The sequence below is a fragment of the Hyalella azteca genome, unplaced genomic scaffold (genome assembly GCF_000764305.2).
Source record: "Hyalella azteca isolate HAZT.00-mixed unplaced genomic scaffold, Hazt_2.0.2 contig1591, whole genome shotgun sequence".
NCBI lineage: Eukaryota > Metazoa > Arthropoda > Malacostraca > Amphipoda > Hyalellidae > Hyalella > Hyalella azteca.
Window position 1 is genome coordinate 24690 of NW_025931895.1, and position 15965 is coordinate 40654.

Here is a 15965-nt window from a genome sequence, read left to right on the forward strand (position 1 = left end):
GATTGTGTCTCACCAAAGATTGTCATGTTTTTGTCTCACCAAAGATTGTCATGATTGTCTCTCACCAAAGATTGCCATGTTTTTGTCTCACCAAAGATTGTCATGATTGTCTATCACCAAAGATTGCCATGTTTTTGTCTCACCAAAGATACAAAAAATAAAACAGCGAAAAGAGAGCATGTCAAGACAACATAATGATTATGCAAAATGATCTTGCTAAAATTTTGCGCAAGCACGATATTAGCACATGTCACTGAAAGTTCTATCAAACACTTATGGCTACATCGATCTGTCTGATTTTTGGTGGAGAGATGCAGAAAAACATAGGGAACAAATCCTGACCTTCCAAATTTTTTTTAACTCTATTACTTTTTGAGTTACAGCGATTCAAAGTTGGGTATCGTTTTTTTTTTGGACACCCTGTATGTACCTGAGGCACAATGATGCAATTATCGCACAGTTGCAGCAGGCATACTACTATTTATGGTAATTCATACGTTAAATAGCAAAGCACGGTCATGCAGCAGAGCATATTTTCCCAATGTTCATGAGGTTGTTTGGTCAGAAAGGAGGGCTTTTGCAAGGTAGGGTTTCACAGTAAATGGCAATTTATTAGTTGTCTGAATTTATTAAATTATTTAGGGTTAGAAGATTTTGTGAGAATGGATGAGCCCAACACTGGAAGGCAATAAGTGGAAATACATTTATATTTTCCATTTAGTTAGGTGATGATTAATTCCACCATGTGGTGATGCTCCAAAATTTGTTTAATGATGATTTATGTGTCCATGACCATAATTGTTCTCATATATGTATTGTTAACTGGGTCTTGATAAACTACATTCACAAATATTCCAACCTGATCAATTGATTGTTATTGGACTATATACGGTACTTTGATTCATTTACAGTCTGAAAAGGAAAAATCATTCCATGGTGTATTTTGTAAAATCTGGTTTAAAAAAGGTGTTGTAATTGACTTGCACAAAATAAAATTAGGAAAGGGTCACTGTCTTGTATGAAATTATCAACAAGCATTGGGAAACTACTCATGCCCATGATCCAGATTGTAAATCAAGTTTTTTTACTAGTGATATTGACATGTTCTTAGGTTTTCCACCAACCCACTGCAATCTAAAATCATCTTGAATGATAATTTGCAAGTCTTAATTATCAATTGATTGTTTTTTTTTTTTACAATTACGCTCCCCTGTTCTATCATATTAGTTTTCTAAGTTTGTGATGCAATTATGAGAACAACTTTAACTGAAATTCAAAAACCTTCAATGTTTAGTTATAAAATTTATACTATGCAATTTGAGTGATCATGAACCAACTTGTTAGGATAGGTGAACAAATTTGTCAAGTTTTCAGTTAATTTTACCTTTATGCTGATTGTGGCCAATGCATTTGTAGTAACTCTAATAAAAGTGTTCTGTTTATTATCCCAGAAGCAGCCTCTATTGTTTATGCAACTTGGTTTTTGAAGTAACATTAATGAAATTGTTGTTTGAATGATTTCAGAAGCGGCATCTATAATTTAACAAACTTATTTTAGCCCTATCTTGAATAATATGGTTTCTACTGTTGCATGACAAAAAACATGAATTTTAGGTCACTTTTGCTGATATCTTAATTTTGCTAAGTGGTGATGGAGTTGGTGAATGAAGAAGATGTCAAAGAACTAGTCAAGGAAGAGCTTTCAAAGCTGGGCATCCTTGACTCGCCTGTTCTGACTGACATCAAGAAGCAAGGCTATGGAGCTAAATTACTCGGCAGAACTGGTGTGGCCCCAGCTAACAAAAATGTCAAGAATAAGAAGAAAGAACATGATTTGTCCAAGGAGAGCCCTGTGGCTCCAAAACATGATGGTTTCCGCAATAACCCTAAATCCCCATTTTCCAAAAACAGAAACAGCACAAAAAAGAAGAACATGGTGCTTCAAAATAAGGTCATTAGTGAAATTGTTGTAGTAAAAAACTTGTATGTTTCTGATATAGTAGAAGTTTGCTTTATTTTTATTTTTGATGTTCAAATTTTGGGATAAACGGTCATGGAATTTTTCTTTGTAAGAGTAGGCGGTGATCCACCGTGGCCTGAGACTGCTATGTCCCAAACAAATACTAAGGAAATACTAAGTAGATTCTCAGTATCAAGCAAAATTATTTTGGTCAGTATAGCTATGTTATAGATGTAAAATCACTCTTTGCTTTGGATTTATTGCTTTAATCTAGATATAATTTGAATATTTTATTTTTGTGCATGGTTACTACTCCAAATTATTTTTTTCTTTTAATTTCTTCTGTTTTGCAGGTGTTTGGAGTTGGTTTGTCACAGTCACCTCAATGCAAGGCCTCCCTGCCTGATGGCAACTGCGTACAAGTGCCTCAGTTTCTTGTTGACAGCTGCAATGTCTTGAGGAAACACATTACCTTGGAAGGCATCTTCAGGAAAGCTGGATCCTCATCTCGACAGAATGAAATCAAGGTTCCTTCATAAATGGTTGCATTGCAGCACAATTTTTAGATCCTGATATTTTTTTTAATTTACAAATTCACTATCTGTATAGTTACAATAATATTGTATTAATTTTTCTATATACCCATCAAACCTTGAATAAATTTTCCAGGTTTTACAAGAGATTTCACATACATTTTTTACATTTTACTGCATACTCCTAGCTCCGATAGCAATGCCTTATTAAGGATGTGTGTTTGATTGTAGCTGTGGTGCATTCAGTGATATTACTGCAAAATAAATGGAGAAAGGATTGGTAATGAGAAAGGAACGTGATCAATGATATATGGTATATATATATATATATAGGTGACTGTTATTCTGATTGTAGGGTTTACAAATTATTACATTTTCTTGAGTTTCAGATGCTACCAGTATACATGTATATGCTGTTTTTCTTGATGCATTGACATGGACCTGTTGCCTATCAGAGACTGGTCACATGCTGCCTTCGTTGGTGCCTTTACGTTGATTGGTGCATTTGTTGATTTCTGTTACATTTCAGAGACTGGTGGATAGTGGGGCAGGTTTGCCCAGTAATATACATGCAGTGGACGCTGCTTGTCTCATTAAGCAGTTTTTTCGATGCCTTCCCCAGCCTATTCTTGAGACATCCGTACACACTCGTATGCTCAGGTATGTTATGTTTTTTGTTCTAGTCTTACAATACAATGTAGTTGCATTTTATTTTCAGTCGTCTCCATATGCTTGTAGTAAATTTTTTGGAATTCATTATTTACCATTTGGCGTTTGTTAAAACTGATATTTGTTGATCATAATCATAGAAGGTAAGGTGAGAATTTCGTGAGTTTCATTTGCTGTTGCGCTCGATCAGGTCAGGGCAGTAGTAAGAGCCTAGTCAGTTGTGTCTGGTCAGCCATGTCTCTCAGCTCTTGTGGTGCTGGCTATGAATGTGACTTTACCTGTATAGCTAAATATATTCAATTTGAACTGTTCCTATAAAATGGCTCTCAGTATGTTTGTTTTTTGTTTGAAACAACTATTGGTAATCGCTAGTTTACATGATAATTATTGGTTTGAAGAAGATTTGTGCAAAACGATCTTGTTAATAGTTATAATAATAACTAACAATAATAATAATAACTTTTTGGTTTCTGCCATATCAAACCAGGAATATTTTTTGCATATACATATTCCATATATTTTATGTACATTTATAGATACTTCATTTTAAATTTGTGTTTCATTCCTTTGCATATTTTGCGTTGGCAAATTTAAATAAATTTCTCCAATTTACAGGACTTTTAGAGGGATGTATTGTTGGTGAACTCATGATCTGCTTTATGGGAGGTTTAAATCGATGAAGTGAATGAAAAACTCTGAAGCTTGGGTAATGAATTGGCTCCACGCTGTCATTTTAGTCCGTTACAATCTTATTAATTTGCCAGAGTTCATGGCCATGAATGAAAATTCAACTGTCACACCAGATTATTTTAATACTAGTTTCATCTTAATAAGTGCACATGGCTCAATGGAATTTTTTGGTATTTTTAGGACCCTTATTCTAGCGTTCGCTTCAGATTTTGTTTCAAATTTATATTTTGGGGTATAATTTTGCCAAGTTATCAGATATTTATGTATCAACGAGGTGAAGTTTATATATACTGGGACTGCCCTTCATATATGCTGACATCATGACATTCCAAGGCATGATTATTTTAGCTGGCCTCTGAAATGAAAGGAGGCCAATTTCTTTACACAAAGTTCAAACATTATAGGACAGTATTTATTGACTGAATTTACAAATGCCTTTTTATAAGTTGAAAATACCTTCGATTATTTGGAAAAATATTTTAATCAACATCTACTACCGTACCTACAATTTTGGGACTTTGAAAAAAAGAGCTACATATTAATGGCCTTGTAATTAAGGGCTTAGCTGATTCAATAATTTATCAGGAAAAAATAAATTGATCAATGTTGTCAAAGTTATGTAACTGATTAAAAACTGCAAATATTCTGAATTTTAACCAATGAGATGTTAAGTTTACAAGATGGGGTTTTTATATTTATACACTTAAGATTGGAAGCTAGAAAATTTCGTGAAATATTTGTTCAAAAAAAGTCCTGTTTGCTTTACAGTTCATGTTAAAAACTATACTTCTGACTCAGGCTAGCATTCATCTTATACCCGGACTAAAGCTTTTTTCGGCATGTGATGGACTTGCTTTGACTTACCTTGATGGAAAAATAATTTAAAAACAAAGAAAACGCCCAGCAAGTTAACCATTTATTCAATGAAAACATTTTTATGGTGAACTTTAAAGATATGGTGAATTTGTTTTGACGTTTTATTTGCTTTAAATTCTTATTGTACTTGCAATTTAAGCAGACTAGTAATATGATGGACATGATGGTGTAAACTCTAACGATATGGTGAACTTTCTTGGACGTTTTCTTTACTTTCTAAATTCTTGTTGTACTTGCAATTTAAGCAGACTAATTATATAACGGACATGATGGTATACGAGATGCTCTTGATCAGATGTCTGCTGACGCTGGAGGAGGGAGAGCCGCGTGTGGCAGGGCTGGTGCTGTGCTCGCTGCTGCTGCCGTCACCCAGTCAGCACTGCCTTGTATATTTCCTCAATGTGAGACTAATTCACTTATTTGTACTTGAGTAAGTACCATCAAGTGGGATGATTTCGGCAACCAGGGGTGACTGCGGCCATCACTACAACAAAAACAAATGGCAGCAAAACAAAATAATAAATGTTGGCCAAAGTCACCCCGGTGGACAAGGTCACCCCAGTCACATTGGCCAACGTTTATTATTTTGCTTTGCTGCCATTTGTTTCTGTTGTAGTGGTGGCTGAAGTCACCCCCGGTGGCCGAAAGCACCCCACTTTACGGTACTTTCAGCCCTGTCCTTGCATTTCAAACACTAAGTATTTACCATTTCAACATTCTTAAATTGTTGTAGGTATTATTAATGGTTTAGTACTGTAAACCTTTTCTATAGATTTTCAAATGTTTTTCACATGGCTGCCTTCTCCTGCTTACAATTTGTGGTTAGTTAAATGTTGTCTTCTCTACCAGATAAGGATTTAAGTAAGACTTGCACGTATTTTATCATGGCGGTTAAATTTTTCAGAAATTCAAATGATTACTCATAATTCACTGTTTCCTGTTCATAAATATTTCATTACTTGCACACTTTTTTGTTTTCTCGTTCACTCGATAGTTTCTGTTCCCCAGTTCCTGAACGAGATAGTGCAAGAGAGCAGCAGTAATCGCATGGACGCGTACAACCTGGCCGTTGTCCTGTCACCCAACCTGCTCCCCATGACCCTGAGCCACCCCACCCTTACGACCAACCCTACCAACAACCCCACCGGCTGTAGGAAGTCTAAGTTCGATGCTTCTGCTATCACTGAAGACAACATCATTGCTGCTAACATCGACATAATGCAGGTCATGAGAGAAAATTAATCCTTGGCATGGATTATAAGCAAAAGAGGAGGAAGTAGAATAAAAAAATTAGTTTTTAAGTTGTTGTAAAATATAACTGGAAGAAATAAAAAACTGGTGAGGTCATGGTTTCAGAAAGGACGAAAAACGTTACCAGTAAGTCCATAGACTATACTTATTGAAGCGATATAACGCAGCAATATAATATTTGTACGTGATTGCAAACATTTACAATAATTGAATGAATAATTTAGAAACACAGAATTTTAGTGACAAGATCACACATACAGAATTTCATTTAGTGTGTATGGACTATCACGCAATCTCGAACGCTTCTTTTATGGTTTGGAGTGATTTTGTAAAACTTCAGAATTGCTTTGTTTGTGCGATATTATTTGGAACAACCCATCTAACATCGATATGACAATTTTCAGGAGCTGATCAAGCACCAACATCGCATGTGTCGGGTCCACGTAGACGTGTGGTCAAGCCTCTTGCAGGAGCAGCAGCTGCGCGCGTCCGCGCCTAACGAGGCGCAGGACGCCACTGACGGCCCGCGGGTTGCTATAGCAGCACTGCCTAAGAACAAGAAGCGGAGAAGTGCTTCCATTCATCGTCAGTTCAGTAGCACTCCCGTGTTATAACTCCTTCTTGTTAGCAATTTGGCGCTCTAATGTCATTTTTCATAAAATTTAATAGTTGATGATGAAAGATTAAATTTAAGCATATATACGACCTGTCGGCTGACAGTGGAAGCTAAATCGAAATTCATCCAAAGACAATTCTTAGGAAATTCCATCTCTAGAAAACGCATCCTAAGTCGTTCTCTTTGCTGAACCTTGTTCTTGATACCTCTCATGAAGTCTTTGTGATGCTTGATTGCTTGTAAGGCTTTAATATTGGGAAAATTTCATCACACTCCAGAACAATGTATGTTCTTATGTTTTTAGTTGGTCCCTGCTGCTTTCCTCTTAACAAAGATTTCTCTAGTATCGTTCAAGTCTACGTTCTCATGCGATTGATATTTTTGTATAAGGTTATTTTTATTAGTTTTTCAGGCTAAATGTTATTGCTTATTAATTAATCTGCAATGTTCATAGGGCTAATATTTTTGTGCCTAAAGTTCATTTGTCTCATCATCCATCCACTGCTCCAGGTTTGATGTCTGGTCTCCGTCGTGTGGTGGGGGCCCAAGCTGCTGCTGCTCTCCCTGAACATCTTCCCATTAACACCAACTCCCCCCATCCCCTCCAACAACATCGTATCACCCGACACACTTCTTCCCCACCTCCACATTCTCGATCCACCAGCTTAGCTCCCACCAATCGTCACCCATATCGTCTCCCCGCCGTATCTTCCCCACCACATCTCTCCATAGCCGGCCGCGTGCAAATTGCATCTTCCCCATTACGAAGCCCATCTCGTCTCCCCATAGTTCCTTCCCCAGTGCTGCTCTTCTCCCCTAGTCACGCCAAGCCGAGCCTTCATCCCCTTGGGGATGGCATTCCTCTCCGGCTGCGGAGTCCTGGCAAGCGGAAGAGCAGCGTACTGCTCTCCAGTGGAGAGTGAGACTTTGCTATCTGTTGAATTAGTCAAGCCTTCAAGCCTTGTTACATTCAATGCTTTCTGTTGAATTATTCAAGCCTTCAAGCCTTGTTACATTCAATGCTTTCTGTTGAATTATTCAAGCCTTCAAGCCTTGTTACATTCAATGCTTTCCGTTTAATGCTTGTCACATTCCGTGCTCTCTGTTGAGTGCTTCAAGCCTTGTTACATTCCATGCTTTCTGTTTAATGCTTGTCACATTCCGTGTTCTCTGTTGAGTGCTTCAAGCCTTGTCACATTCCATGTTTTCTGTTGAGTGCTCCAAACCTTGTTACATTCCCTTATTTCTGTCAATTGCTTCAAGCACTTGTTTTTCATTCACTGTTTTGTGTTTAATGTTTTAAGACTTACGACGTGCATTGGTTTATGTTGAATGCTTCAAGCCTCACTACATTCCATACGCTAGAAAAAAAACCCTGTGATTGTTTTAAACTAAACCGCACGTTTCTTCCAAAATAACCTTAGAATTTAATGTGCCGTCTGTGTCGAATCAATATTTGATGCTTAATTAAATTGTCTTGTCGAATTCAAATCAGTTGTTTCTTTTGAACTATGTGCATGGTGTGCTTCAGATTTACCGCATTACGCCTATGAATTAGTGCTGATTGTCTGGCTCTTTGATTGTCTTTAATTTAATTGCATGTTTTTAACCTATTATGAATTTCTTATATTTTTCGCTTTCCCAATACTTAAGGCTTGATTATAAAATCTACACTAAATTACAATTTATTTGCATTGACAAAACTCGATTTCAATTTGAACTTCCAACACCAGTGCAGCTTTAATTTATCTGCAAAAATGCAAGCACGGCCACAAGATTAACAGAAATGTCTGAACCTCTTCCGTCCAGCATATTGATGTTATCATCTGAAAGCATAGCATCGAGATAAGCATTGGTTATTCTAAAGCTCTGTTGTAATGTAACCATGAAAATTTATAATTTTTTTATTTTATTTCTTTACATTTTTACATACGGATCAACTTGTAGAGGATGAGGTCTGTCTAATTGACGGGATAGAGGAGTTTCAAAACTCCCAAGTGTTTCTTTGAATAGGAAAGGAATCTCCAAACGAAATGATCTGGGCCAAAACTAATTTATAGTAACTTTCCTACGTGTTATTGGAACAATTTACTCGGAAAATTTATCAACTTGGCTTAAATCGAAGTAATCGCACATTTAATTGAATTAACTTTTTTTTCATTTCGTATGTTTTGAATGTTCTTCGGCTCAATAGTGATAAATCTAAAAGCCATTTAGGCCTGTAGGCTTAATTAAAATAATACGCGCCTCGTTTAAATTAAATAGAAATTTTAATTAATCAACCATCTAATTATCATCAATATAGTGATTTCAAAATGAGACGTTGAAATTTATTTGCTGCGGCTAAGTGCGGAAACTAGGGGCCGAGTGGTTAAGACGACCATATTGGAGCAGCAAGTTGCAGATTTGTAACTCGCTGCTGGCTATTAAAAATTCTGCAACGTCAAGAATCGGCGTACCGCCAATCTTTGGTTCATCTTTAATGCTAACCACACTTTATTTTATAGGTTATTGATAAATGAGCGCTAGAACTTACTTTGCTTAACTTGATAGTGCACATTCGTAAAGACATAGCATTGTTAACGAGTTGTATCGTCTATGCTTTCGAATTACGGACATCCCATCTGAATGTGTTATTTACAGATAAAGGTCATAGTGCCGTGTTACCCGGAAATTATTTTAAAACGAAATTCAGACAGAAATTAAAGAGCTGAAACTGAAAATCTGTATAAGATATGGCATGCATACAACGGCCAAATAATTACCGATTACTACAATAAACTAGAAAGTTGATGAGCAGTAAACATGAGAGTAACCATTTGTCGATGTTTCAAGTAACGGCTCGGATAACCAAAATAACTCGAAAATCTAAACATTTTGCTCAATTGATTTATAATAGAAGACCTCGCAACTGAACCCACTCGCCGCGCCTTCCTTTATTGAAGATCTATTGAAAATTGGGGAAGATACATAACAGTTACTTGTTGGAACCTGCTTTATTTCTTGGAGCCGAGCTAGTGTATAAGGTTTCACCCATTTTTGATTGTCTATGATTGTCACACGCCCTACATCAAAACTTTTGCTGTGGAATGATTACGAGAGTCTCTCGTTCGGTCAGAGCAGGTTGGGATCGGTAGAGAGGGGTTAACGAAACGGGAGCCTACAAGCCCGGTGCTGTCGTGTTGCTAATTCTACCCTGATCGACGCCTCTATTTCCTCGTCGACTATGGTAGCTAGCGAGAGTTTCTATTGATATGGCGGCAGGTCATTGCCGACTAATGACTAATGAATTTATTCTTCGTCATCAGACATCCAACTAATGGAAAAAGTTCATTCTCTGGTTCTCATTTATCAGCTTTACATTTACGAGGGTTGAGAAGCTTGTTGGCTAGAAAGCTTCCAACGTACTCAGAGAGGCGTTTGAAAGCCCTTTATAAAGCTAACCTTAGTCCGTCATCACTTGGTTGATTGATTATTCCGTCACCGTCAACGAAGAAATGAGAACCTTGTACATCATCGTTACGAACTAAATCTTGCGGCCGAACAATTACAAGAGCACTAAAACGAAACATTCAAGCTACAAATTAAACAGGAAAATTTACTAAATCTAGTCCACCTGCTTTTATATGCTATGCCAGCTGCTAGTTGCAAGTTACTGGGGTTCTTATCGCTTGCCAGATGGGAACCTGTACCTTTATGGAGTGGCCAGAGTGCAACTGTAGACTTTCTCTCGGTGTCCATTAAAGAAAGCGAGATACTGAGTCCCTTCGAACGCGACTTGTCCTGACGTGTAACCCACAAGTTTTGACCTCTGTGCTGGCTGACCATACATCGCCGCTGGTCTGCTGTTCAGTGCCCTGCGGTAGGAGCGTCTCCCTAGACCGATCACCGTCGTTAGAACTTAAATTAAAACGTTACGAGTACTCTGACCTCATACACGCGGACGAAGTTACCCTGCCTTTAGGTGCTTTATCGTTTCCTTCCATGACACAGGCCAAAATTGCGCGAACTGTGTTACGAAATCAATGTTTGAACCATTGTAATTCTCCCGAAAGATAATTTTCCATTGAAAAAATGTTTGATACGCAGCAGCTAGAGTTGTGCTTCCAAGAAAATAATAATCATAAGGTTGTGGGCGACCGTGTCCTTCCTGTCAATTAAGTGTCGTTGTGTTTAATTGGTCATCGCTTGACCTTACTTGCTAGATCCGTTTCCTATCCGAAATTACTTATTATTTGTATATTATATTGTTATTGTTGTATTTCGGCAGAAGCCTTTTATGTAAGTTTGATTGAAGAGCAGAGCATGTTTTATTATTAATAATCTCCTTATTTGTTTTTTTTTTTCAACAAGTCGAACAAAATTTCTTGCTGGCGCCGAGAGATCAAAAAGCAGGTTACCAAATTACATTTAATGGAATGCGACGTTTCGAATATACAATACTCATTATAAAGCGGGTAAAGGGTTTTGCAACACTCGAAATTGAACTTTTGGAATGACAGTAGTACAAATCAAGGGTATTGGGAATACAGTTTGAAAACCAAGTTAAAATTACTCTGAAAATAATTTCAGTGTCCGGACGAATACTGTAGTTCAGAGGCTGATAGCTGGAGACCCGCTCGAAACGTTGCATTCCATTAAAATGTCATTTGGTAACCTGCTTTTTGATCTCCCGGTGACAGCAAGAAATTTCGTTACACTCATTGAAGAAACAAATAAGATTGTTAATAAGCAGGCATGCTCTGGTCTTCAATCAAACTTATATTGGTATTGAGTACCAATTTATAATATACATGAACCGCTAAAAAACGCATTCACTTATAGTATATTGGTCAAATAAGATAATTCAATTATTTTCACCTAGGATCCACGATGAAGACCTGCCGAAGAAGAAAGCTCGTCTGGGAGCAGCGCCCATGGAGCGCTCTGGCACAGCTCGACTCTCCTACGCGGCCGCCGTCGCGGCGTCCCCTAAAATGCCTCCACCTCAGGTACTGCGAGATTTTTTGTTACTTTTTTAAAATTTTAATGGGATGCGTTAACGTAATTTCAAAGTTCCTACAAAGCTAGCGCCCCATACATGTTTTTGAAGTAGCGGTTCTGAAGTGTGGTGTCAGTTGCACCTGGGCAAGCTGTATGCCGTGTTATAATTTTCAAATTATTCAATTTACCTTTTTCTCGGAAGAAGAAAGAATCGAATCCGAGAAAATTCAATTGTCTTCCATGTACTTTGATTGTAGATAATGATCTATATTTACTGTTATTCCCATGGACATGGAGAATTTGCATTTCAACTTGATTCAAGTCAGAGGTTAGGTTCAAAATTACTTATTGATCTCTCGATGGCAAGTTTATAATCTGAAATTACCTTCTCACTGAACTGTTGACTATATAAGATTAGCACCAGCTTTCAGTTGATTGCCGTATAACCTGTATATAGCTAGAATAGGATTTGCATCACTGCGGCTGAAATTATCCTTCAGACAGAGAGGTTTAGTTGATAAAGCAATGCATGTGGATACTTTTGCCGATGTGGATCGTTAACGGAGAAACGTCTGCAGACGGTGAACTGATTATTAGACATCGGTGTTTGGAAAAAATTGTTTGTTTTCTAAATCATGGTAATTTTACAGCTATAAATATTTTACATTAATGTTTTGACAGTAAAATAGTATTTTTAAAAAGTTCTGTGAATCTTGCATGATCTATAAATATTATCTCGAAGACAGAGTTCGCGTACTCGCCGCTCATGTTGCCGTGTGTGCAGGTTCAGCCGGCCACGGCGGTCGTCAAAGTTCGACGCTCGGCAACTACACGGGAATCCTCAAGCGGCATTCGTCGGTCGTCATTCGCACGTCACCCCAGCCTTGGTGTCTTCATTGAGCCTTCGCTGTCCTCAAGCAAAAAGTGTTCACCACGTCAACGCCGATCACTCAATTCGAACTTAGGCGAGATGCTGGTAGGCATTGGCGAGAAATGGATCGTCAAGTCCGATAAAATGATTGAGCCTAAGCCTAAAAAAAAGCCAACGCTAGTGCTATACCCTTACGCCTCAGACGAAACACCTATCGCTTCATCAGCTCCAATCACAAGTCAACGATGTCTGGCAGATGAAACAAAGATAAAGGGTGTTGAAACAAATATCGAAGTTATGAGTGGTGAAATACAACCGCTTCTTTTGTACAAGAGCAAAAGCGAAATTATTTCTCGCAGCTCTGAGCAACAATCGGTTTCTCGGACGCCTCTCAAAGTGAGCAAAGCAGAAGACCACGTCAAGTTCCAGACAACTCCAAGCATAGATTCATCCATGAAGTTTACTGCTGCCACTCCTAACAGAGACCAATTAGAGATCCCCGCTACGCCGGTTAGTGAGGGATTCACTCCTCGCCAGAGTTCAGGTCGTTGTAGCAAACGGGCTCGACGTAAAGCTCGCAACGCCCGCCTCGCGCTGCAGTCAGAGCTTGACGGGGAGTCCGATACTCCAAGCCGACCCTCCCCTTACGTTGAGCCTGCTGAGACTAAGCAAACTTCGCGCGACTCTCCAGTCGTTGTAGAACCCCCGGCGAGAGGCGGAAGCGATTTAGTGACTCTAGAAAGTCAGTATGAAACCATCAAAGGTGCGGTGGAGACTTTGGAGAAGCAAATGGACGACGCTGCTTTTGATGAACTCAAACGATCCTTGTTTGGGGATGAAGAAATAACCTCCATCGCTTCCCTAAATCACAATGAAATCATTCAGAGTGCGTACGATCGAATGAAGAAAGAAAGCAGTTTGCTTGGCATAAGTCCATCTGAAAATTTGTCACGACGGTTAGACCGGGAACTGAAGATCCGTAGACGGAGAAGCGGAGAAAATTGTGTTGTTCGGTCACCGAGCGCCCGTAAAATTGGGACAATCCGTAGACGGTCAAAAGAATTGGTAGTTAAAAGCCAGCAAGGGTGCACTTCAGTCGAGGTTCCAACTGACCTCAAGGGTGCTCGCACTCCACGTCTGAAGGAAGCGCTGCTTAAGTCTCCGCTATCGCATTCTTTGAAACGTGGCCGACCCAATTCAGTGCGTTGCGGCCTTCCCTTCGTTGTGCGTCCTATGGAAGCTGATGTTTCTGTAGTAAAACCTCGCAAAGACACGCCCCCACTCTCAACACAGTCCACTCTAGTAAATGCAAATGTTGAACCATCCACTCCCAACCTTTCAGGTAACCCCGAAGAACTTCAATATAAGCTCAGTCCTGGAAATATGGATGATCATTCCTTGCCTAGCGTCATGCCGGGTGTTACTTTGAATGAACTTTCATCCGTTGAAATGGAGAACGAACATTGGGTAACTGCTTCAGATTTCCTTGAAGAGGTCGAAAGTCAAATTTGCAACGAGACCTCAGAAAGCGGAACTCCCTTAGGCAAACAGAAAGACGGTAATCGCCCGTCCATTGCTGCTCTCAAGAAGCAGAAGAAAGTTACAGCTAACGTGCAACTCTTCAACCAGCTGGGCTGCAATACGCAGCAGCGACGGCAGTCTCGAGTGTGCGCCACTCCCATGGGCGCCTGCCCTGCGTTGCCCAGACCTGCGGTGTCAGAACGACGTCAACAAAATAGTTTATCTCAACAACGATCTCGTCCTCGTGCGTCTCTCACGCCTCGTCACTTCGCAAATTGCAGTGCATCGCGACGCCCCAGAATGGTGGCCGTAGTTTCACCCCTCAAAGAAAACTTTGTCAATGTCACACATGTCACGGCGATGCCCTCTGGTAATTTCGAACAAAGCGTTTTCAAAACGCCACAACGTCCGCCTCCTGCCACCCCTAAGCGACCCAAAGGCCATGTTAGCATTACTCATCTCTCGCTAGAGTCACCCGGGAGAGTTGAGCGTCAATCATCGTTCTGATGCTAATGATTTGTTCTTTCCTGTCCGATGATAAGGATTAATTTTCTACATAATCATGTCTGTGATTATTCAAAATGTCTTTTAAGTGTACCTATGCATCCAAGAAAGTAATCATCACTATGTCTGACCATTGTTATATATGTGAATCGTGCCCGCGAACTTCACTTACTCACCAAACTGCACTTGATGTTATGCAGTTTACATTGAACGAAGACATGTAAATAGGTTTTATTTGCTTTCATTGCTACTCAGGAGACAAGGCATTCTGTCGGGTTACTTAAGCGAATCGAAGACGAACTTATTTAGCCCAATTCATTTTTTGTCGTTCATGTATTTCTAAGATATACCTCGTTTGCATTCAATGGAAGTTCGACACAACCACCTGTCAAATACGTGTGAACTTCTAATTTCGTAAGGTATGACGTATTCGGTCAAGTCAAACCTCTGAGAAAGACATGCGCTATAAAAGGACGTGCGTTATGTCTGAAAGAAAGTTCCACATCCAGAAATTGTTTTTTCCCACGGTCATACTCTGAAAAAAAGCTTTTATGTTTATTTTCTAATAATGTATTACGTTCCAAATTAATTTAGATTCTACTGCTTCTATTGATATTTTTACGAAGTGACGTTGCTTTTAATTTCTGTAGGTTTCTGTTTCTCCCGACCATACCTACGAATCCTTCAATTGATTTAATGTGATTTATAACGAGGTCAAGAGGACGCGTCTACATTTTCAGAGACTTGACTCTTGAAGCGGTTTTTGTTCAGTGTGTTTCTAGACGTTTAATGTGTTTAACTATATAAGAAAAATCTAAATGGAAAGTTCATTTGACATGGAAACCGATTGTTCTGATGTACTTCGTTACAGGAACGTTTATTCAGAATTATCAAGGTTTACTGAACGTATTTGAGATTCTTTCAGTAGCGTAATCACTTCCCGCATAACGGTAAGTGTCAATTCAAGTGAAAATTTATCAACTCGATCGAACGCTTCTCATCGTTCATCAGAACGTATTCTGCTTAATTTTATCCAAAAGCTTCAATGAAAATAATCGTCTATGTCTCAAGTGGAATATTGTTTTTTCTGCGAAAGATCACACGAATATATTTTTCGTATCCTTGACGAAAGTTCCTAGTCGGTATGCACGTGTTATCAGCTAGATCCATGACATTAGGTATACCGTTATGTAAAATAAGGCATCCATTCATTCATTAAGCATGAACGAATCTTGTAAGTTTTTGTTTAAACCTTACAACGGATAAACTACGGTTTTTTCGCCCAGATCCTCATTGAATATTTAAAAGCCTTCACTCCTGTCATATTTGAATCTGCCTAATTTTTTTTATTCATTTTAGTGCTGAAGCGTACGGTCAGTATGAAGAATTTCTGTTCAGCAGAATCAGCTATCTGTACTGTCAGAAAATAACGCGGTTGCACATCACAGCGTTCTCACTTAAAATTTCCTTTTTGTTTTGGTGACGTAAAAC

At 38.8% G+C, this 15965-nt stretch overlaps 1 protein-coding gene across 1 annotated transcript; it reads left to right on the forward strand.

The window, feature by feature from the left end:
- The first annotated feature begins 1514 nt into the window (after positions 1-1514).
- On the forward strand, positions 1515-15914 carry LOC108681812. Its single transcript, XM_018170887.2, has 9 exons — positions 1515-1951; positions 2314-2487; positions 3023-3153; positions 5024-5129; positions 5737-5952; positions 6384-6564; positions 7106-7514; positions 11460-11586; positions 12363-15914. The coding sequence occupies exons 1-9, from the start codon at positions 1652-1654 to the stop codon at positions 14475-14477; spliced, it is 3759 nt and encodes a 1252-aa protein (XP_018026376.1). The 5' UTR covers positions 1515-1651; the 3' UTR covers positions 14478-15914.
- Positions 15915-15965: the final 51 nt, after the last annotated feature.